This window comes from Ranitomeya variabilis, chromosome 3 (assembly GCF_051348905.1).
Source record: "Ranitomeya variabilis isolate aRanVar5 chromosome 3, aRanVar5.hap1, whole genome shotgun sequence".
NCBI lineage: Eukaryota > Metazoa > Chordata > Amphibia > Anura > Dendrobatidae > Ranitomeya > Ranitomeya variabilis.
This window is the reverse complement of record NC_135234.1, coordinates 153,947,432-153,971,952: the sequence shown is the minus strand read 5'-3', so window position 1 is coordinate 153,971,952 and position 24,521 is coordinate 153,947,432. Positions and strand designations below refer to the sequence as shown.

Below are 24,521 nucleotides of genomic sequence, written 5' to 3'. Positions count from 1 at the left end.
TGCCGGCCGATGGAAGTGTGAAAGAAGCCTAAACTGCACAGAGAAACTACGGAGGATGAGCATCTAGTAAGTGTTTCAGTCATCAGCGGCACAACTTCTTACTGCACCAAGTACATAGACCGGTCATCGCAATGTTTAATGGCCATGACGATATGAAAGAAGCACCTAATAGACCTAATTTATTTACAGTGTTAAACCGCACATAAATCATCGGTTACCGTACATGTGTTTATTGGCTTTGCTATTTACATCATTGTCAAAAGTACAAACTATCCTAATAAGATGAAAAGGTAACTCCGCCCCCTCCTCCCCGGACATTACAATGGGGCAGCGGATGCGTTGAAAAACTGCATCCGCTGCCCCCGTTGTGCTACTTAACACACTGTCCGTCGGTACATCGGGCGGTTTGCGACGGCCCGTACCGACGGACTAGTGTGAAAGTAGCTTTACATGCAAGCGCCTCTCAGGCCATTTACTGACTGAAAGATATTAGCTTGAACTTTGTATCACTATTTGTGAAGATAACTGTCACATTGCATTTTGTGTCCCATCGGGACCGCAAAACGGGGTCTGGACACATGCGCCGACGGGGGTCATAGATGGGAATGGTGATGGCACAGCGAATGTGAGCTCTGCTGTGCACTATTTTTGGGAGTGTATGCCCACAGGAGGCGGCCACCCAGACACAGTCTACTATGACATTTAGGCCGGGGTCACACTTGTAAGTGCAATGCGAGAAACTCGCGCATCAATACCCGGCACTGCCACCTGCACTCCGGATCGGAGTGTGCAGCTGCATAGAGGCAGACGCAAGTGTGACCCCGGCCTTACAGTCACATGCACAATCCAGTGTTACATAGATGTTTGATTCACATTAGGATGGTTAGCGAGCGGTGTAGCAGTAAAATGGGTCAATGCAGTGAGTGACCGTGACGCAGACCTTTTCTTCTAAAGGTTCTCTCACACAAGTGTAATTTGGACGAATGCCATCGAATGTTTTGTCGAATAGCACTCGTCCCAATGTTATATTATGGGATATCGCAGATCTGCATTTTTTTCTCATGTCGATTTGGCATGAGAAAAAAAGTTGGACCATGCTACGAGTGGCTGCACAAGTTGGATCGAGCACACTTATTCAAATCTATGGGTGCATGTAAGATATCATGCTGCACTCGGATGTCATACTAGTGTAGTCAGATTTTTGCGGATACAGACAATGGAAAAGATGGAGATAATTAGGTTCTCCGTCTTCTTCTCATCTGTGATATGATTCTTTCATGCAAGAGAATCGGATCACACTAACTAAGCTGACACTCTGATCAAACTCGATGCAGCATAACCAGGCCGATTCTTTCCGAAGAGAGAATCAACACGTGTGAGTGAGCCTTAACAGGGTTTCTCCCATTCTTTACTATCAGTGTGCAAAACCAATGCAAAGCCTTTACCTCCCGAAAAAAGAAATAAAAAGGTTTTAAAGGAACTCTGTCAGCCAACTCTGTCAGCCAAGTACAGGCGCTCAGTACACCATGGCGGGGCCAAAAATTTAGCTACACCTTCCCACTGGATTTTATTTCATTTAATCTCCACCCACTTCTCTCTGTTGATTGACATCTTTGGCTTGATAGAGCCAAGAATCCGTGGAGACAGATGGAAAACAAGCAGATGGGAAGGTGTATATAAATAATTGGCCCCGCCATGATGCACCGAGCTCCTGTACTTGGTTTGACCAGTCATTCTGTGCCGACAGAGCCCCTTTAAGTTACCTCACACCAACAGCAGCAAATGGAGACTAGCAGACCTTAATACCAGAGTCGGTAGGACAAATTCCTTTGGCCTCTTCCCACAGTTTACCTTCCACTAAGTACACACACTGCACACACACACACACACACACACACACACACACACACTGCACACACACACTGTACACCTTTCTGAACCCAGAAATGGATCAGTCCAACATCTGGACTTACTCAGGGCCATAGAGAAAACCAGGCCAGGAAAGGAAGGAACAGGTCTGCTATGCAAACCTCTCTATCATTCCAAACAATTCCAGGCCCGAAAACAGGAATTAGCAAACTGGTTTCCTTAGGATATGTGCACACATCTATATCAGTCAGATTCCGCCACAGAAACTACCTGAAGAACCTATCGGAAAACATGTATTTCTGTGTGGAAACTACTCGTTCATATGTTCAGGCTTTCAAACTGCTTTTACCTCTTCAGGTTTTTAAAAATGCCAATTGGTTAAAAGAAGTGTTATGTCCTTCCTTCTGGCATTTTCTGCCTGGAAGATGCTCTGCAATTTACAGTACAAGTCAGTGGGAAAGCTACAAACACTCAGAAGTTGGCGGACGTCTTTTAGAATGTTTTGCACCATATTTGCTTAAAAAATAAAAAGACATAAGCACTTTCTTCGTTATTCATCAGAAACAAAATTATCAAGAAACAGTAAAAAATACGTCACCAAAACCTTGGGAAAACTCTGCAAGATTTAAAAAAAAAAAAACCCCGGAAGAAGGCAAGTGCCGAAATGCGCATAGGGGTCCCAGTTGAACAGACACATGCTTGGGTAATTTCTTTATTTCTACCTCTTTCTTGCACATGCACTTTGTTATATGATTCTATTCTGTGCATTCAAGGACTAGTAATTATACCTCTTCTTGCAGCCTTGTTGTTGGTATTATTGCACTTTGTATTATACTTGTTTCATTACCAACATACTGAGGCCCTTATCATATACTATTATCTTATGTACTGTTCTCATATATAGAGGTTTTATTCTTACATCTGCTTTTCCCAAGCATTATGTTTGCTCTGTGTACTGCTGCATTAGTTTCAGCTGGTCTATATATTTATACCTTTTATGTATGATTTTTTCTGTTCATTAATAAACTTTTGCATTTTATATACTTTATTATTTGGTGTCTGCACATGTTCTTTATATGATCCATATACAAAGGACAGTGTGGAAGCGAAGAGAAACATAAAACTTTTGCATCATGGTGGATTTGGCCAAATGTTAGGTTTTGCTATAAAACACATTTTCCCACATATGACATAAAGCCTACCATGGATAAATCACATTCTTACTGCACATGGAGGAGATCAGTCCATTGAGGGAACCTTCTGTAAAAGTAACTTCCTCATTGAACTTATTTATTATGCTTAGCTTACATACAGTAGCGCTATCATATTCCGCAGCGCTTTACAGACATTGCCATCACTGTCCCCATTGGGGCTCACAATCTGGATTCCTTATCAGTATGTCTTTGGAGTGTGGGAGGAAGCCGGAGAACCTTGCAGATGTTGTCCTTGGTGGGATTGGAACCCAGGACCCCAGCGCTGCGAGACTGAATGAATGTACAATAACTAAGGACACCTAATGTTATCATAATACAGAACGTGCTTGAATCTGCAATACTTGTGCTCTGTATTTCTGGTCTATCTTACTTACAGATAAAAATATTTTTTTTTGCCTAAAATACATCTTTAAATTTAGCCCTTTTAGACTTTAACTTTAGTCCTTTTCATCTTCAACTTGCTTAACTGTTCACAATAACATTAATTTTGACCAGGGGTGCCCAAACTTTTTCATGCCACTGTATAGTAGACAGAATATACAAGTAACATTATTAGTACTAAGATCTTGAAGATCTGAAAAATGTTTAATAATCTTTCATAATAATGTTTCATAATAGTTAATTAAGCATCTGTCTGTGAGCTTGTTCTGTAGGGGAGTTTAACTCTTATCTGTATTTACCTGAGCTCCTCTTTGCTGATTTTTCATCACAAACCACACCAAAGTAGCTGAACTTAGATGAGATCATAAATCAAATGAGAAGAGCTCAGTAAAAGACAGATAAAAGAGTTACAGAAGGAGGTCACTGACAGTTTCTTAGTTGACTAATTCCGCAGCCAGAAACAAAAATTGCAGATCAGAAGCTATTGCACGTTTTTTCACTAAAATCCAAATTAAACAAATACTTTTAGCCTATAATACAACGTATTTGTTTTTTTAAAAAAATTTCCCTCAAAAGTATCCATAACCTTTCAAATTTCCACAGTCTTGATCTGCAGTAAAACTGTTTTTAGTATTTTCAGAAATGTCTATCATCGCTATCTCTCTGCCCATACCTGCATGAGATCGCGGCGCTCCTTCTCACCCATACAAATTGCCTGCCGTATTGTCCGGAGTTCATCCATTATTGCTTGCGCCTCATCTAGCTTGTAGTTTGTATGAGTACTTGACATCTTCCGATCAATCCTAGATACAAAGATGAAAGGAAAAAACAATGAATTCCATAAAATAGTGTTAAAATAGAAACGGACCTTAAATATTGTGAAACCAGAGCGAATTTCTAACAGGACTGCATTTCGGGTGAACTAAACCAACAGAGCTTATAAAAACGCGGAGCTGCTAATATCAATAATAAAGTAATATATTAATGGGGTGTGAGAAAACCCCTGTCCACCAGCTGCAGTTTGTGCTTTGCTCACCTTAATCAGGTCCAACGCTGAGTCTCCACTACTGTTCCCCGTGCCTGTTGTTGGCTGCAGCGCTGACGTCCCGTCGACAGAATCACAGCCAATAACTGAGTTCAATGTCTCTGAGCGACTCGTGCCGTCAACTTGAGTGGACCGGCGGAGCTCAGTTATTGGCTCCAGTGTTATCAACGTGAAAATAACAGACACTAGGAGCTGCAGGAAAGACTCAGCGCCGAACCTGGAGAAGGTGAGTAAGCCCATTACATTCCCTTTAAAGGGTTGTCCTATTCGGATAATTCTATAGAAGACACCCCAGCAGCGGGCTAATTTAATTAGTTAATTAGGTCTAACTAACTGGAGTGATTAGCAACATAAGTATTAAAATACACTTTCTGAACGCGGCGAGGGTCACAGAATGTCACACACAATTGTTTTGACACTTTTTGGAGTTCAGTTTACATCAAAAACTGGCATAAAATGATTAATAAATATGAGCCTCTATGTGGACACCACCTTAAATATTGAGTTTGGGTGTCCCATATCCACCTCTTACAAATAAGTTCTAAATCTCCAGCACATAGCTATACAAGCTCTATATCTAAGCATTGGTAGGGTGAGAATTATCTGCCTGTCTGGTGGACAAATCTGGGCTTGGCGGATGGCAGGAGAACGTTTGATATTGCCTACAGGAAGCTTTGGTGGAGGAAGGATGGTTTTCCCACTTTCGCTGAAGGTCTTATGAAGTCCCTGCAGAACTTCATGAAATAAGTAGATGATCATGTGAAGCTCTGTTCACGTTTGCACCCGAGCTTGTCTTCTGATGAAGCCATGATGGCAGACAGAGCAGTAGAGGAAGACGGCAGCTGCTCTACTGCTAGACATAGGCATGTGAGAAGGAGGGGTGGGAAATGGCCGATGTCCTGGCACATGTATGTATATATAGGGATTCTTTATGCATTTCTCTAGCTTAGATTAGAATATGAGACAGATCAAAAGGACAGGGAAGACATCAAGAAGAAAGCTGGTGTTTCTTTGTTCCCATGTGTATATTCTACACGTAATTTTCATTTAATGGAAGTCTTCATTGTTTTTTGCAAAAATAGCAGCATATACGCTTCCCTCAAATTTTTTTTTAGGACTCCAATTTCTAATTATTCTATTCTCTACTCAATACATTCTTGCACCAAGCTAACAGAACCTTTTATAGGCTGCAACTCACAACCACTGAGTGGCCACATGGGAACACTTAGAGCGCAAGCAACTCCCAACAGAGTGATGCAAAATATGTAAAAATATATATATAAGATTTCCTTTTTTTTTTACTCCACCATGTGCTGGCGGTATAGAAGCTAAAATGTGTCTATGCACCGGACTGGAAAAGTAGAATTGTAGGTTTTGCATCCTAGCCCCATAGATAGGATGTGTTAACTGTTAAATACATATCTCCATGTTACTTTTTTATTACAGATACCTACAGAAAGCCTCACAAGATGGATGATGAGACTCTCTGGGATAAAATCTAGGCTTATGGCACTAATGGTTCCTAGTGAGTTTTTCTCCTGGCTATAAAGCGATGTGCATTTCTTAGCAATAAGCTCACTCGAAATAAAAGGTGGAAAAAAAAACACCTTTCCCAGGAGAAAGCACATGTGGAGGCCATAAAACAATATGTACGTTTTACAATCTCATTCATTAATGTCAAATCTGAGGATGTGCCGAATAAATTAACCCCGCGAGTAAGCTGCCCCTGGAACGGTTTAATCCTCCGAGTCCTATTTTTAAAATCCCATCTTGAAGAAATAGCTGCCAGTCGCATTAGACACCTCCCATGTAAAGCCATAGATTACCTACTAGAAGAATGGAAAGTTTTGTAGTGAATCTGGCCTTTTACATCATCAGGGCTGGCAGAAGGCCTCCAGCTAACCACAGCTTTCTTCCTGCTACCCTTCTATCAACAGCAGGTACTGTTGAGAGGCCAGGGCTTTTTTTTTATAAACAGGACCTGTCCCATTACCATTAACAATTGCCTTTTTGTTTCTAAGTCACTTCTGTGTGTTTTACTGTTATCTCAGGGCACCGGCCATATCTGGTGTTTTCTCGTGGGCTTGTGTCTTGTGCTACATACATATAATCTATGGCTTCTCTACCAGCTGCCTAACAATGCCACCCTGTTCTGAAACTATGCTAAGATTTTCGAAGCTAAACACTAGCCCAGATGGAAATTCCCTGCACTGCCAGAGCTGTAATGTCCTCTCAGCTATGCGTTCAGTAGGAAGGAATTACATGTTTGGGTCCTTGTGGAATACTGGCTAAGAAAACTCATCCCGGGAGGAGGGACGACTGAGTCAGCATTGCAGCAAATACAAAATTCTGTAAAGGGCAGGTTGTACAGTCCAAAAATCAAGGCAGGGTGACCGATCGCTGCAAATACGGGCTCACATGGGGCTTTAATAGTGCAGATTTTATCACCGCGCACAACATTTTTTTTAAATAGAAGCACCGCAGTTGAATGTTTGTCAATCAATGGGAAAACTAGTTGCCATTACAATATCTAGACATGAAGCAGAGAGAAAAGAAATATGAAACAGATCCTTCCTGGATGAGGTACCAATACCCAAAGACTTAGACTTAATAGTTTGCCCCATAATTTGCTTGCTCTAGTGGCGCAGTCAGACAGCTGTAAAACTCGGATGAATAAAGCAACGCAATGCTTGGACTGGCCGTCGGCTCTCCCTACCAGAGAGTGACAGCATTTACTTCTATGCAGCTGTCACGCTCGGGTCAGGAGAGCCGACGGCCAGTCCAAGCATCGTCTAAGTAACATGGCCCTCTGACTCTTTCCTAATCCTCCGTTTGATTCCCCACACACTTGTTTGCTGTTGTAGGGCCTGTGGAGTGAAGATCATTGCATGGGTTCTCGACAACCATTAAAATAAGATAACATGCCAAGCTGAATTGGGTCTCGATTCTTTGGAGCCCATAACAGCTCTAGTTGGTGCCATTCCCATCACAGGACAGAGTTGTGGTGCCAGTGAAAATTACGGCTAAGTCAAGCTGGTGTAAGCACAAATGTATTGACACCAAATCCAGCTTCAAAATACATTTATTAAATATATTATTAAACTTAACTTCACAAATTTTTACAAATTTCATATATGAAACATATGTTCCTTCGGTCTGAAGCCTGATCATTCTACTTTACTAAATCTGTTACTGCTAAATATGATATATCTGGCATGAGTCATGAGAGTGCGAGTTGAAGTCAGATTGAGCAACAGTAGAAGAATCAGGGTTTTGGCTGACCTACTCCACAGCCATGCCATACCCCCACACACAGAAATTGCCGATATATTCAGGTTAGTCCTGAATTGTTATATAAAACATGCATATGAGACAGGAACATAAAACACACGTGGACCACATTCATCAAAACTTTTACAGCAAAAAACTAGCATAAAAAGCTCTGAAAAGTTGCACACTTTTTAAATGTTGCTACTTTTGGTGTTTTCATGACAAAGCAGGCAGAGCTGGAGAGTGGCACCCACACTTGTCGAATTTATCAGTAGTGGGGTTCCTTGCACCACAAATCTTACTCTAGTCTGTGAGTAAGATTTACATGGGATTCCTACCGATATAGTTTCTGATCGGGGATGCAACTTCTTCCAAATTTTTGACTTAATTTGGGAATCCATCTGTTGTTTTCTTCAGCATTTCACCCACAGTCTAATGGGCAAACTGAAAGTGTTAACCAGAATTTTGAGACTTCTTAGGTGTTTTGTATCCAAGAATCAGGAGGCTTGGGTTACTTACTTACCTCTAGCTCAATTCACTGTGAATAACGGTTGTCATAAATCTACTGGTAAGTCCCCGTTCTTCGGGCATACGGGCATTTAATAGGAATCATTCTTCAGGAATACCTGAAGAGGAACGTTTTTCATCATCTATTATGTGGGTGTGGCAAGGGGTTCTTAATAACTTGAAGAAGATGGGATCCAAATATAAGAGTGTAGCTGAACGGAGACGTTTGGTGGGTCAGGACCTGTGTTTTGGTGACTTGGTGTGGTTGTCCTCAGGGACATTATGTTGAAGGTTCCCTCTTGGAAACTGGGTCGCAGGATCATCGGTCCTTATAAGATTGTGGCCTTCGTCAATCCTGTAACATTCCACCTTGCTTTGAAGCCCACTTTTTAGGATTCATAATGTGTTTCACCGGTCTCTACTCAAAAAACACGTCCTCTATAGCATCGAAGCTGCCGCATCTCCGATCATTGTTGATGAAAAATTAGAATCGTTGATTCTATCTTAGTTCGTTGGTCACTTCAGTTTCTGGTACAATGTAGTATAGTTTTTCTGATTAGCTATGTCTCTTTCCTTATGTGCAGGCATTGCAGGAACTTAGGTATCCATGGTTACGACCACAAGCAACCAGCTATCTATCACTCTATCAGTGGACATAACCATGGATACCAAACATCCTGCAATGCCTGCACATGAGGAAAGATACATCGCGAATCAGAGAAACAATACTACATTTCTAATTGGAGGTATTTGCTAATATTATTATTATACCTACTACATATTGGGAAAGGATCTTGCAGATGGGAATATGCCTTAAATGCAGATAAGCTTCCAAGAGCTCTCAACGGAGCAGATTAACCCCTGCACTGCTAGAAGAAACCTGCATTGTTTAATATAATGGAGAAGTGCTTCTAGTCAGAGTAGGAGTAGGAAAAATAAGACAGTGCGGTCTTTTGGCTCCTGTCTGTCACTGTTCAAAGCACCTCCTTTATATACACCTTTTTCCATATTTAGTGTTTTTCAATAGTGATTTTGTTAATATATAATTTTTTTTGGTTGGCACTTAGTACCCACCCAACACACTTCTTAATGAATCAGGTGAGGCGATAAGTGGCATACAGCTCCGTGTGCGCCCTGCTGGTACACTGGAAGGGTTACGGTCAAGAAGTGAGGATGTAGGTACCAGAATCTGACGTACATGCGGTCAGGTTGATCCGGTCTTTTCACATAGTACACCCTGATAAATCCATCTGAGGTTCCGAAGGTCCCTCGTTGAAGGGGGGTATACTGTCATGGGTTTACCATGACAGAGAGGAGCCAGAAGACTGCTCCTTCTGATTTTTCTTACTCCTGCACTGACTAGAAGCACTTCTCTTTCATATTAAATGGTGCAGGTTTCTTCTATCAGTTCAGAGGTTAATCTGCTCAGTTGAGAGCTCCTGGAAGCTTAACTGCATTTAAGCTCTCAACTGTTCACTTTTGGCCACTCCCCTCTGCTATGTAAACTGGACTCTGCCATGCATTGCCAGAGCTAGCTTCATTGCTGCATGGTTCAGGAGTTGGTGGAGAGTTGATGTTTGAGAAGGCGTTTGGTGGATTTATCTAAGAATTATTTGATTTTGGTTATGTGCAAATCCTCTCCTTCTCCTACTTTTGCTTTTTCGCCATCTTCCACTCACCTGTGTTTTCCTCGGTTTGTATGTGCATATTTGTATGATTGGTATTTTCCTTTGTCCCTGTTTGTATTACCTTGTTAGTCTGGTTGGTGTATTGCCATACACCACTACTCCCATCTTCCATGGGTGGGGGGAGGGAACAGACTGAAGGCGGATTCAGGAGCTCAGAAAGGTATGTGGCCCCGTCGTCTTCACCATTAGAAGTAATCCGGGGAACAGGGATAGCTAGCGTGCCCCCTAACGTTATGGAAAGGGAAGGAGCCCCTTACCCGACAACAGGGTCATGACACATAGACTGGGCTTTATTTAACAAGGAGCATCCCTTGGGATGGGAACTATGTTTATTTAATGAGCAACAGAAATGACTATATTGTCAGGACATCCAAAGAAAGATATTTTCTTTGTATGTATTACGATTAAGGTGACGACTGTCTGTTTTTTATTTTTTCCCTTTCTTCTTTCCCCTTCACATTCAGATCCCTTCAGTGTGTTATGTATTATGTTTGTTAAAAAAATTGTTGGAAAATTTCAATAAAGATACTTTATTAAAAAAAATAAAGTGTGCGCCTGTAAAGTTATTAGGTGCCTTGCACTGCACCCCATCCCCACATCAAGAATGGCATGAAAAACTAGAGCAATCCAGAGTACATGTACATATGTATGACTAAACAGAGAACATGTACAGATGTGTCCTTCCTCAGCCTTTCTTTTCACTTTGAGAAAAAAACAAACATTTCACACTACTCTTTTGGTAATTGTTTATGGTTTATGTGTCTCTACTGTAAATCCAGTGGCTCTGATGTGAATTGTAGACTCTCGAGGGTCTTGCTAGAAATAGAACAGAATAAATTGAATGATCGAATTGTAAAAAGTCTGAGGAAAGGTAAGGGTGGACACATCTGTAGCTTCACATCAAGACCTGTAATTAACTTACTCTTGCAGAGTCTCCACTCCCTTCTCTTTGAACTGAAGTTCTTGCTTCATCAATGTCAGCTCTCGTTTTAACCTAGAAAGCTAAGAAATAATACCTATGGTTAAAGTACAATTCATAATTGTCTGCTTTCCTTTTATGGCTGTAAACTATTGGGCATAGTAAGATTTTCTAAACTGGCAGAATATCTTTTTACCAGTATACTAAAATAAGAAGTCCACACAAAATATTGAGCCTCTTAGTTAATAGGTGTGAGATACACAAGGTAGAAGTATATATAAATAATAGGATGAGCATGTACCCATCACTCTTTGTTCTATTTTAAGACCCCCCACCTGCTGGTCTCCATCTCCACCGATGATTTGCAAAATGAAACGCGTTGGGACCAATCTGGGGCTTTTCTAAAATGGATCCCATTGAATCCTCTGTGGTTGGGTAATGTGTGGCAAAGAATTTAGCCTCCCCCCCCACCTCTTTGGACAACTAGGATCCTCATCTACATTGGAACACAATCTGGTCCAACTTATGAACGCAAATTGTTCCTTTATATCAGTATATAACATTCTTGTATATCAAGATAAAGTCATATTTTTCTAGACAGTGTTATTGTGCAAGAAAAACTCTTTTGTTCATGGTATACTGTATTCGGGTTCTCTATACCCAGTGACACAGTTGCATATACAGGGTGGTCAAAAGTAGGTGGACAGTATGTGTAATAGGGTTATGAAGGGGGATATTTATCAAACATGTTTTTTGGGGTTCAAAGTTCTCACCACACATCTAGATAAGTTTCTTGGGGGGTCTAGTTTCCAAAATGGGGTCACTTGTGGGGGGTTTCTACTGTTTAGGTACATGGTACATCAGGAACTCTGCAAACGCAACATGACACCCCCAGACAATTCCATCAAAGTCTGCATTCCAAAACGTCACTACTTCCGAGCTCTGCCATGCGCCCAAACAGTGGTTTACCCCCACATATGGGGTATCAGCGTACTCAGGACAAACTGGACAACAACTTTTGAGGTCCACTTTCTCCTTTTACCCTTGGGAAAATAAAAAAACATGTTGCTAAAAGATCATTTTTGTGACTAAAAAGTGAAATGTTCATTTTTTTCTTCCATTTTGCTTCTGCTCCTGTGAAACACCTGACGGGTTAATAAACTTCTTGAATGTGGTTTTGAGCACCTTAAGGGGTGCAGTTTTTAGAATGGTGTCACTTTTGGGTATTTTCAGCCATATAGAACCCTCAAACTGACTTCAAATGTGAGGTGGTCCCTAAAAAAAATGGTTTTGTAAATTTTGTTGTAAAAATGAGAAATCGCTGGTCAACTTTTAACCCTTATAAATTCCTAACAAAAAAAAATTGTTTCCAAAATTGTGCTGATGTAAAGTAGACATGTGGGAAATGTTATTTATTAACTACCGTATATACTCGAGTATAAGCCGAGATTTTCAGCCCAAATTTTGGGGCTGAAAGTGCCCCTCTCGGCTTATACTCGAGTCATGATCGGCGGTGGGGTCGGCGGGTGAGGGGGAGAGAGGACTGTCGCATACTCAACTAGTCCCGGCGCTCCCCCTGCCCGTCCCACAGTCTTCGGGTGCCGCAGCTCTTTCCCTGTTCAGCGGTCACGTGGGACCGCTCATTAAAGTTATGAATATGGACTCCACTCCCATAGGGTTGGAGCCGCATATTCATTTCTCTAATGAGCGGTAACGGTGACCGCTGACAGAGGAAGAGGCTGCGGCACCCGGAGACCAGCTGTCCGGGATAAGGAGCCAGGGACGCCGGGAGCAGGTAAGCATGTCATAGTTACCTGTCCGCGTTCCACGCGCCGGGCGCCGCTCCGTCTTCCCGTCCTCTTGCTCTGACTGTTCAGGTCAGATGGCACGATGACGTACTAGTGTGTGCGCCGCACTCTGCCTGAACAGTCAGTGCGGAGAGATGCCGAGACGGGACGCTGAGGAGCTGCGGGCAGCAAGAGAGGTGAGTATGTCATTTTTATGACACAGCTTTATGTGGAGCATCTATGGGGCCATAATGAACGGTGCAGAGCATTCTATATGGCACAGCTTTATGTGGAGCATCTATGGGACCATAATGAACGGTGCAGAGCATTATATATGGCACAGCTTTATGTGGAGCATCTATGGGGCCATAATGAACGGTATAGAGCAATATATATGGCACAGCTTTCTATGGAGCATCTATGGGGCCATACTGAACGGTGCAGAGGATTATATATGGCACAGCTTTATGTGGAGCATCTATGGGGCCATACTGAACGGTGCAGAGCATTATATACGGCACAGCTTTATGTGGAGCATCTATGGGGCCATACTGAATGGTGCAGAGCATTATATATGGCACAGCTTTATGTGGAGCATCTATGGGGCCATACTGAACGGTGCAGAGCATTATATATGGCACAGCTTTCTATGGAGCATCTATGGGGCCATACTGAACGGTGCAGAGCATTATATATGGCACAGCTTTATGTGGAGCATCTATGGGGCCATAATGAACGGTGCAGAGCATTCTATATGGCACAGCTTTATGTGGAGCATCTATGGGACCATAATGAACGGTGCAGAGCATTATATATGGCACAGCTTTATGTGGAGCATCTATGGGGCTATAATGAACGGTGCAGAGCATTATATATGGCACAGCTTTCTATGGAGCATCTATGGGGCCATACTGAACGGTGCAGAGCATTATATATGGCACAGCTTTATGTGGAGCATCTATGGGGCCATAATGAACGGTGCAGAGCATTCTATATGGCACAGCTTTATGTGGAGCATCTATGGGACCATAATGAACGGTGCAGAGCATTATATATGGCACAGCTTTATGTGGAGCATCTATGGGGCCATAATGAACGGTGCAGAGCATTATATATGGCACAGCTTTATGTGGAGCATCTATGGGGCCATACTGAATGGTGCAGAGCATTATATATGGCACAGCTTTATGTGGAGCATCTATGGGGCCATAATGAACGGTGCAGAGCATTATATATGGCACAGCTTTCTATGGAGCATCTATGGGGCCATACTGAACGGTGCAGAGCATTATATATGGCACAGCTTTCTATGGAGCATCTATGGGGCCATACTGAATGGTGCAGAGCATTATATATGGCACAGCTTTCTATGGAGCATCTATGGGGCCATACTGAACGGTGCAGAGCATTATATATAGCACAGCTTTATGTGGAGCATCTATGGGGCCATAATGAACGGTGTGGAGCATCTATTTTTATTTTTGAAATTCACCGGTAGCTGCTGCATTTTCCACCCTAGGCTTATACTCGAGTCAATAAGATTTCCCAGTATTTTGTGGCAAAATTAGGCGGGGTCGGCTTATACTCGGGTCGGCTTATACTCGAGTATATACGGTATAGTGTGTCAAATAACTCTCTGGTTTAACAGAATAAAAATTCAAAATAAATAATAATAATAATAATAAATCAAAAATAAATTTTATTATTTTCTGTCCACCTACTTTTGGACCACCCTGTATATGCACTCTTAAAGGGACTTTGCACTATTTTGATACAAACCCCCTTTTTGTGCAGGTGGACAATTTCCTCCAAGATATATGTCACTATACTCTTGTGATGATTTCTATGTGATTTTATGAGTGTTTGTCTTGTACGGTCATTGGACTCAGACAGAGGGCCGCACATTTTAAAGATTTATATTAAAGGTTATATTTTATTTATATATACCGTACTTCTACCTTGCGTATCTCACACCTATTAGGCTAGGTTCACATTGCGTTAGGGCAATCCGTTTAGCGCTAGCGCTAGCGGATTGCGCTAACGCAATGTTTTTGTAGGGGCCGCGTTTAGGGGTCGCGCTAACGTCCCCGCTCTCGCAGATCCCCGATCTGCCACAGCGGGGAACGGACCTCGGGCGCGCCGCAGACGCTGCAAGCAGCGTCCGAGGCGAAGGACGGCACATCGCTAGCGCGAGCCGAAAAAGGCACGCGCTAGTGATGCGCTACAGGCGAAATTTACATTGCTGTCAATGGGTGCGCTAACGGACCCGTTGCACGGCGTTAATTGCGACATTTTCGCCGTGCAACGCTGTCCGTTAGCGGTCACCCACTAACGCAATGTGAACCTAGCCTTAGATTGGTAGCCGTACACAATTGTTACCTTTAGTTAATAGCCAAGAAGAAAACATACAGCAGACACATAGCCACTGTACCCAAGAGCCCAATGTTTCCTCACCTCCTCCCATTACTGGTGAGGGGGAGGGTTGCCAACAGTCCAGAAATTAAATTTGGTGGCAGTCCTTTAAAGGGAACCTGTCGAGTCCAATAATGATATTAACCTGCAGTTATGGGATTAATCTGTAGGTTAATAGTGTTATAAAGGTGTCTGGCAGCAGTACTGAAAGTGTGGTGTGCCCGAAGCCTTACAGTCACCGCTCACAGCGGCTGTAAGAGTGCCCCGGCACTCTCACAGCGGCTGTAAGAGTGCCCCGGCACTGACTGATGGCCGACTCTGCACTGATGCACTGCACAGACAGACGGCTGTCAGTCAGTGCCCGGTATGGTTACAGCGGCTGCTCATAGTGCTGGTAGTGGTGACTGTATTTGCTTCAGGCACGCCTGAAAGCAGGTGGCTCCCGAGTTTATACAGATTCTTATGACTGTAATTATCATCATTTTACAGTTCAGTGAATGCAGTTAATCTTTTCATATCAGAATTATGGGCTGTAGATTTGCATCAATTGCAACCTTAATGATTTATTATGTTTTTCCAATGTATCTAAAAAATATTGCCTCTCCCTATTTATTTTTTTTTACATCCAAACTGTTCAGAAATAATAAAACCTTGGTAAATGGGAAACTAGGTGAAATTCTCAAACAGAATTTAATTTGTGCACATCTACAGTTGTTTGACCCTTCCTGGATTCCTATTCTTTTGCATGTTTGTTTCAGATCACCAAACAAATTTAAATATTAGACAAAGCTAACACAAGTAATCACAAAATGCAGTTTTTAAGGGTAAAATAAATTCAAACCTACAGGACCCTGTGTAAAAACGTGATTGCGCCTAAACTCTATAACTGGTTGGGCCACCCTTAGCAGCAGCAAGTGCAACCAAGCATTTGAGATAACTGGCAATGAGTCTTTTAAAACAGGCAGGAGGACTTTTGGCCTACTCATCTTTGCAGAATTGTTGTAATTCAGCCACATTGGAGGGCTTCCGAGCATGAACCACCTTTTTAAGGTCATTCCACAGCATCTCAATCAGATTAAGGTCAGGACTAGAGATGAGCGGTGTTCGAGTCGAACTGTTCGCCAATTTCAAATTCGAGCTGTTTTGGGCGGTGTTCTAGTCGTTTGACGAACCCGAACAATTTGCTTAAAATTCGGCTGTTTGAGTTTCTGTTCGATAACTGTTCATTCACCAAAAGCCTAGCTTGATTTAAACATTAAAAATGTTTATCATTGTTAATGGACTGTTTCAGTGTATAGTGGGCTGGGGATAGATCTGTGCTGAAATAATGCCGATCTCCATTTTTTTTTTCTTTCCCGCATTTACAGAGGGGCGGTGCAGTCTCTCAGCCTATCAGCAGTGCACACACACACACAGCAATGTGCATGTGATGCACACAAGCAAGGGCATGTGTCATTGGCTGTGTATGTCACATTTACTTGCCCTATAAGAACCAGCCATTTGCCCCGTCGCCACCATTTCCTCACTGCTGCAGCTTAGTGTTAGACGGCACCGCTGCTGCTGTGGGCGCTATACAGACTAAGAGTGTTTTTTTGGAGCGAATTGTCAGAGAGATAGGTTTAGGGAGTCGGGACTAGTTGTAATATCAGCCCTTTTCAGGGTAGGTTACAGCAGTTCATAGCACTGTTTGCCAGGCAGGTCTGAGCCAGTGCTGTGCAAGTGTTAGTCACAGCATTTGGTGTAATCTAGCTCAGCCAATCCTTTTGGGCTAGTAGCATTTGTCTGATAGTCATCTGAGTAGCCCGCCTATGAAGCTAGCTACACCGCCTGTGTATCTCAATTTTTACTGCATCTAACCCAGTAAATCATTTTGGGGTTTTGGGCTTAGTAGCAGTGTCTACACGTCAGCAGAGTAGCCCGCCTGTGAAGCTAGCTACACCGCCTGTGTATCTCAATTTTTACTGCATCTAACCCAGTAAATCGTTTTGGGGTTTTGGGCTTAGTAGCAGTGTCTGCCCGTCAGCAGAGTAGCCCGCCTGTGAAGTTAACTACACCGCCTGTGTATCTCAATTTTCACTGCATCTGATCCAGTTAAAAGTTTTGGGCCTAGGAGCAGTGTCTGCACGTCAGCAGAGTAGCCAGCCTGTGAAACAAACTATACCGCCTGTGTATCTCAATTTTTACTGCATCTAATCCAGTAAATAGTTTATGGCCTAGTACCACAGTTTGGTCACTCAGTTCCGCTTGGTTTTCATCCATCGGTTGTTGTGCCAACAACTACAGATACAGAGTTGCCAATTAGAATGAGTGGCAAAAGGCCTGCTGCTGGTGGAAAGGGGAATAGGCGTGTTGGAAAGGGAAAAAAAGGTTGTGTCTGTGGGGTAGGTGGTAAAGCAACGGTAACATCTGCAGAAGAAAGACCATCTTCCAGACAAAGTAAGATGTCTACTTCTTTTCGTGGACAATCTGATATGATCCCTTTCTTACGACCATCGCTACAAGCATCGCCAAAAATTCCAGATGAGGCACAAAAACAGCAGGTGCTTGAACGGATATCAAGTGCTCGTTCAAGTGGGCTCTCCTCCATGTCAACTTCAACAGCACAACTACTCCAGTCCTCAGAGTTGTCACCCCAATCGCACTTGCTTCCTCACAGCTCCCAAGTCTCCAGCTGCCCGTCTGAGCATGGGGTAACACACATGGTTGAGTCTGTAGAGCTGTTTACGCATACCATAGCCTGGGAATCAGAGGTCTGCTCCAGAGCTTCTGTGAATCCAGACGAGGAAATGATCTGCACTGATGCCCAGAATCTTTGGGAGTCGGATCCAGGCCCAGATGAAGGTTATGAGAAAAATGTAGACCCTCGATCCCAAACTGTAACTCCTGTTGGTGGAGATAATGAGGAAGATGATGATGAGACTGAGATACCTGATTGGAATGAAAACTTGACTTTTCGGTTGGGGCAGGAAGAGATTGGCTCTGAGGACGACGGGTGTGAGAACACACAGGATTATGATGGCGAGGTTGTAGACCCCACTTACTGTCAACCCCCAGTCCGCCAGTCCATGAGGTCAGCAGAGGAGGTGGAGGAGGATGCTAGTGACGAGTCTGACGACGAGGTAACGGTGCACCTTCCTGGACAGAGACGGAGTACTGGAAGCACGTCAACAACTGAATCCTCAACCCCAACTGTGCCTCAGACCAGAAGTCGTAGTGGCTCTTCAGGTCGCACGGGCTCTAAGCCTTCCATAGCCTGGGCATTTTTTGACATCGCAAAGGATGACCCAACTCATGTTGTCTGTAAGATTTGTCAACAAAATCTCAGTAGAGGACAAAAAAATCACTAGCTTGAGTACTTCATGCATGAACCGTCACATGGATATGAGGCATAGGTTGCAGTGGGAAGCTCACTGTGCTACAATGTGGCCTAGTGGGCCGGGTCAACCACCGTCTGCCCCATCAAGTGCATCCGCGTCCTCTTCATCCTCTGTGACTGTGGGGACAGCAGTCGCACTTGGTTTTGGATGCAGACCTTCCACCTCTTTACCCGCAACAGCCAGTGTGATTGGCAGGTCATCAGGACATTTGCAAGTGGAAACACCTGCTGGTGTTGAGCGCTCTCTTTCCGACATCGAGACCACATTTTGATCAAGGCAACATAACATCTCCGCCTGCACCTTCCTCACAGACCAGCAGTTTGCCGGGGACACCTACTCAACTCCGTCTAAGCACGGCAGCCAGCCCTCAGTCCCTCAGATGTGGAAATGTAAAAGACCATTTCCTCCTAGCCATGACAAAGCTAAGAGGTTGAATTTCTCCATCTGCAAGCTGTTCGTTACAGAAATGCTAACTTTCCGCCTGGTGGACACAGAGGATTTTCGTGTCCCAGTACCAGATGCCCAGTCGCCACTACTTCTCAAAGAAAGCTGTGCCTGCGCTACACCAGCATGTCGCACACAACATCACCGCTTCCTTGAGAAACTCTGTGTGTGACAGGGTGCATTTCACCACAGACACTTGGACGAGTAGACATGGACAGGGGCGTTGCATGTCGGTGACTGGGCACTGGGTAACTATGGCGACATCAGGAGAAGGGGCTGCTGTCCAAGTCTTGCCGTCCCCACGAGTTGCTCGTCGATCCTCTGCATCTAGAAGTTCCTCCACTGCTTCTGCCTCCTCAACCTCCTCTCAGTCCTCCACCTGCACCCAAAGCCTGTCTGGTAATGCCACCCGCGTTGTAACTGCGCAGAAGGAATCCTGCACACCTCCTCACTATGCTGTCACCAGGGCTCAACGGCATCAGGCAGTGTTTACATTGAAATGTCTGGGAAATGTGAGTCACACAGCTGAGGAGTTGTGGTCAGCTCTGGAGACCGAGTTCCATCAATGGTTGTCTCCACTCAACCTGCAGCCAGGGAAGGATGTGTGTGACAATGCTGCAAACCTGGGTGCGGCCCTTCGCCCGGGCAATGTCACATGTTGTGAATTTACCTTTTGGCTCCCTCTAGTGGCTACTAGTGTTTTTACTCTGGGTATATCTATCATCCCTTGTATGCTCACCTGGGTCGTTAGGTCAGGGGTGTTGCTATATTAGCTCCCTGGACCTTCAGTTCAATGCCTGGCAACGTTGATATCAGAGCTAATCTGTAGTGCTCTTGTCTACTGATCCTGGTTCCTGCTTGATTAAGCTAAGTCTGCTTTCTTGCTTTTTGCTATTGTTTTTGTTTGCATTTTTGTCCAGCTTGTACATAATCTGTATCCTATCCTTGCTGGAAGCTCTAGGGAGGCTGGAGTTCTCCCCCCGGGCCGTTAGACGGTTCGGGGGTTCTTGAATCTCCAGTGTGGATTTTTGTAGGGTTTTTGTTGACCATATAAGTTATCTTACTACATTCTGCTATTAGTGAGTGGGCCTCTCTTTGCTAAACCTAGTTCATCTCTGTGTTTGTCATTTCCTCTTACCTCACCGTTATTATTTGTGGGGGTCTTGTATCCAACTTTTGGGGTCTATTCTCTGGAGGCAAGAGAGGTCTTTGTTTTCCTCTTCTAGGGGTAGTTAGTCCTCCGGCTGGCGCGAGACATCTAGCGACCAACGTAGGCATGTTCCCCGGCTACTTCTAGTGTTGGCGTTAGGAGTAGATATATGGTCAACCCAGTTACCACTGCCCTATGAGCTGGATTTTTGTACTTCGCAGACTTGCTGATATCTCTGAGACCCTCGCCATTGGGGTCATAACAGTTTGCCAGGCCAGTATTAAATGTTAAATGCATTGCAGAAGCGGGATTATAAGAAAGAAAGTTCAGAGTTTTTTTTTCTCTCTTTCATTTTTTTTTCTTTTCCCCTTTACCTCTGAGTGGCTTGTGATTGCTGCAGACATGAATGTCCAGACCTTGATTACAAGTGTGGACCAGCTTGCTGCTCGTGTGCAGGGCATACAAGATTATGTTACCAGAAATCCTATGTCAGAACCTAAGATACCGATTCCTGAACTGTTTTCCGGAGACCGATTTAAGTTTAGAAATTTCAGGAATAATTGTAAATTGTTTTTGTCCCTGAGACCCTGTTCCTCTGGAGACTCCGCTCAGCAAGTGAAGATTGTTATTTCTTTTTTACGGGGCGACCCTCAGGATTGGGCTTTCTCGCTGGCGCCAGGAGATCCGGCATTGGCTGATATTGATGCGTTTTTTCTGGTGCTCGGTTTGCTTTATGAGGAACCCAATCTTGAGATTCAGGCAGAAAAAGCCTTGCTGGCTATGTCTCAGGGCCAGGACGAGGCTGAAGTGTATTGCCAAAAATTTCGGAAATGGTCCGTGCTGACCCAGTGGAACGAGTGTGCATTGGCTGCAAATTTTAGAAATGGTCTTTCTGAAGCCATTAAGAATGTGATGGTGGGTTTTCCCATTCCCACAGGTCTGAATGATTCTATGGCCCTGGCTATTCAAATCGACCGGCGGTTGCGGGAGCGCAAAACCGCAAATTCCCTCATGGTATTGTCTGAACAGGCACCTGAATTAATGCAATGTGATAGAATCCTGACTAGAAATGAGCGGAAAATTCATAGACGCCAGAATGGCTTGTGTTACTACTGTGGTGATTCTACACATGTTATCTCAGCATGCTCTAAACGTCTTACTAAGGTTGTTAGTCCGGTCGTCATTGGTAATTTGCAACCTAAATTTATTCTATCTGTAACTTTGATTTGCTCACTGTCATCGTATCCTGTCATGGCGTTTGTGGACTCAGGTGCGGCCCTGAGCCTTATGGATCTGTCATTTGCCAAGCGCTGCGGATTTGTTCTTGAGCCATTGGAAAATCCTATCCCTCTTAGGGGTATTGATTCTACGCCATTGGCAAAAAATAAACCGCAGTTTTGGACACAGGTTACCATGTGCATGACTCCCGTACATCGGGAGGTAATACGTTTTCTTGTTCTGCATAAAATGCATGATTTGGTTGTTTTGGGTTTGCCATGGTTACAGACCCATAATCCAGTCTTGGACTGGAAGGCTATGTCAGTGTCAAGTTGGGGCTGCCATGGAATTCATGGAGATTCCCTGCCCTTGTCTATTGCTTCTTCTACGCCTTCGGAAGTTCCGGCGTATTTGTCTGATTATCAGGATGTCTTCAGCGAGTCTAAGTCCAGTGCACTGCCTCCTCATAGGGAATGTGACTGTGCAATAGATTTGATCCCTGGCAGTAAGTTTCCTAAGGGGAGACTGTTTAATCTGTCGGTACCTGAACATACCGCGATGCGTTCATATATCAAGGAGTCTCTTGAGAAGGGGCATATCCGTCCTTCTTCTTCCCCTCTTGGTGCGGGATTCTTTTTTGTGGCCAAAAAGGACGGATCTTTGAGGCCTTGTATTGACTATCGGCTTTTAAATAAGATCACTGTCAAATTTCAGTATCCTTTGCCGTTGTTGTCAGATTTGTTTGCCCGGATTAAAGGTGCCAAGTGGTTCACCAAGATAGACCTTCGTGGTGCGTACAACCTTGTGCGCATTAGGCAGGGCGATGAATGGAAAACCGCATTCAATACGCCCGAAGGTCATTTTGAGTACTTGGTGATGCCATTTGGGCTCTCTAATGCACCTTCAGTTTTTCAGTCCTTCATGCATGACATTTTCCGGAAGTATCTGGATAAATTTTTGATTGTTTATCTGGATGATATTCTGGTTTTTTCTGATGATTGGGACTCGCATGTGGAGCAGGTCAGGATGGTTTTTGAGATTTTGCGTGAAAATTCTTTGTTTGTAAAAAGCTCAAAGTGTCTCTTTGGTGTACAGAAGGTTCCCTTTTTGGGGTTCATTTTTTCCCCTTCTGCTGTGGAGATGGATCCAGTCAAGGTCCGAGCTATTCATGATTGGACTCAACCCTCGTCAGTTAAGAGTCTTCAGAAGTTCTTGGGTTTTGCTAACTTCTACCGTCGTTTTATCGCAAATTTCTCTAGCGTTGTTAAACCGCTGACGGATATGACCAAGAAAGGCTCTGATGTAGCTAACTGGGCTCCTGCTGCCATGGAGGCTTTCCAGGAGTTGAAACGCCGGTTTACATCGGCGCCTGTTTTGTGCCAGCCTGATGTCTCACTTCCCTTTCAGGTTGAGGTGGATGCTTCGGAGATTGGGGCAGGGGCTGTTTTGTCGCAGAGAGGCCCTGGTTGCTCTACTATGAGACCTTGTGCCTTTTTCTCTAGGAAGTTTTCGCCGGCAGAGCGAAATTATGATGTGGGCAATCGGGAGTTATTGGCCATGAAGTGGGCATTTGAGGAGTGGCGTCATTGGCTCGAGGGTGCTAAGCATCGGGTGGTGGTCTTGACTGATCACAAAAATTTGATGTTTCTCGAGTCTGCTAAACGCCTGAATCCTAGACAGGCCCGCTGGTCATTGTTTTTCTCCCGTTTTGACTTTGTGGTCTCGTATTTACCAGGTTCTAAGAATGTGAAGGCCGATGCTCTGTCTAGGAGCTTTGTGCCTGATGCTCCTGGAGTCGCTGAACCTGAGGGTATTCTTAAGGAAGGAGTTATCTTGTCAGCGATTTCTCCAGATCTGCGACGTGTGTTGCAGAGATTTCAGGCTGATAGGCCTGACTCTTGTCCACCTGACAGATTGTTTGTGCCTGCTAAATGGACCAGCAGAGTCATTTACGAGGTTCATTCCTCAGTGTTGGCAGGGCACCCGGGAATTTTTGGCACCAGAGATCTGGTGGCCAGGTCCTTTTGGTGGCCTTCCTTGTCAAGGGATGTGCGGTCATTTGTGCAGTCCTGCGGTACTTGTGCTCGAGCTAAGCCTTGCTGTTCTCGAGCCAGCGGGTTGCTCTTGCCCTTGCCTGTCCCGAAGAGACCTTGGACACACATCTCTATGGATTTCATTTCGGATCTCCCGGTGTCTAAAGGCATGTCTGTCATCTGGGTGATATGTGATCGTTTCTCCAAGATGGTCCATCTGGTTCCTTTGCCTAAGCTGCCTTCCTCTGCTGATCTGGTTCCTGTGTTCTTCCAGAACGTGGTTCGTTTGCACGGCATATCTGAGAATATTGTGTCGGACAGAGAATCCCAGTTTGTTTCCAGGTTCTGGCGATCCTTTTGTGGTAGGATGGGCATTGATTTGTCGTTTTCGTCCGCTTTTCATCCACAGACTAACGGACAAACGGAACGAACTAATCAGACTCTGGAGGCGTATTTGAGGTGTTTTGTCTCTTCTGATCAGGATGATTGGGTGACCTTCTTGCCGTTGGCTGAATTTGCCCTTAATAATCGGGCTAGTTCTGCCACCTTGGTTTCGCCATTTTTCTGCAACTCTGGTTTCCATCCTCGTTTTTCCTCGGGACATGTGGAGCCTTCTGACTGTCCTGGAGTGGAATCTGTGGTGGATAGGTTGCAGCGGATCTGGAATCATGTGTTGGACAACTTGAAGTTGTCACAGGAGAAGGCTCAGCGTTTTGCCAATCGCCGCCGCGGTGTGGGTCCCCGACTTCGTGTTGGGGATTTGGTATGGCTGTCTTCTCGATTTGTTCCTATGAAGGTCTCCTCTCCCAAATTTAAGCCTCGATTCATTGGTCCTTACAAGATATTGGAGATCCTTAATCCTGTATCCTTTCGCCTGGATCTTCCGGTGTCGTTTGCCATTCACAACGTATTTCATAGGTCCTTGTTGCGGCGGTACGTTGTGCCTGTGGTTCCTTCTGCTGAGCCTCCTGCTCCGGTGTTGGTTGAGGGCGAGTTGGAGTACGTGGTGGAGAAGATCTTAGATTCTCGTCTCTCCAGGCGGAGGCTTCAGTACCTGGTCAAGTGGAAGGGCTATGGTCAGGAGGATAATTCCTGGGTGGTCGCCTCTGATGTGCATGCGGCCGATTTAGTTCGCGCCTTTCACGCCGCTCATCCTGATCGCCCTGGTGGTCTTGGTGAGGGTTCGGTGACCCCTCACTAAGGGGGG

General features: G+C 44.3%; 1 protein-coding gene across 2 annotated transcripts in view; it reads right to left on the bottom strand.

The window, feature by feature from the left end:
• WWC3 (WWC family member 3) overlaps nt 1-24,521 on the bottom strand; it is a 187,119-nt gene that overhangs the window by 69,736 nt on the left and 92,862 nt on the right. For both annotated transcript variants that reach the window (XR_013223763.1, XM_077294744.1), the window contains exons 5-6: nt 10,897-10,976; nt 4,138-4,267 (exon numbers count right to left, since the gene is read on the bottom strand). Coding sequence is in view for 1 of the 2 variants with exons in the window: in XM_077294744.1 (XP_077150859.1) it covers nt 4,138-4,267; nt 10,897-10,976 (210 nt within the window). In the remaining variant the exon portion in view is untranslated. The remainder of the gene's footprint in view (nt 1-4,137; nt 4,268-10,896; nt 10,977-24,521) is intronic.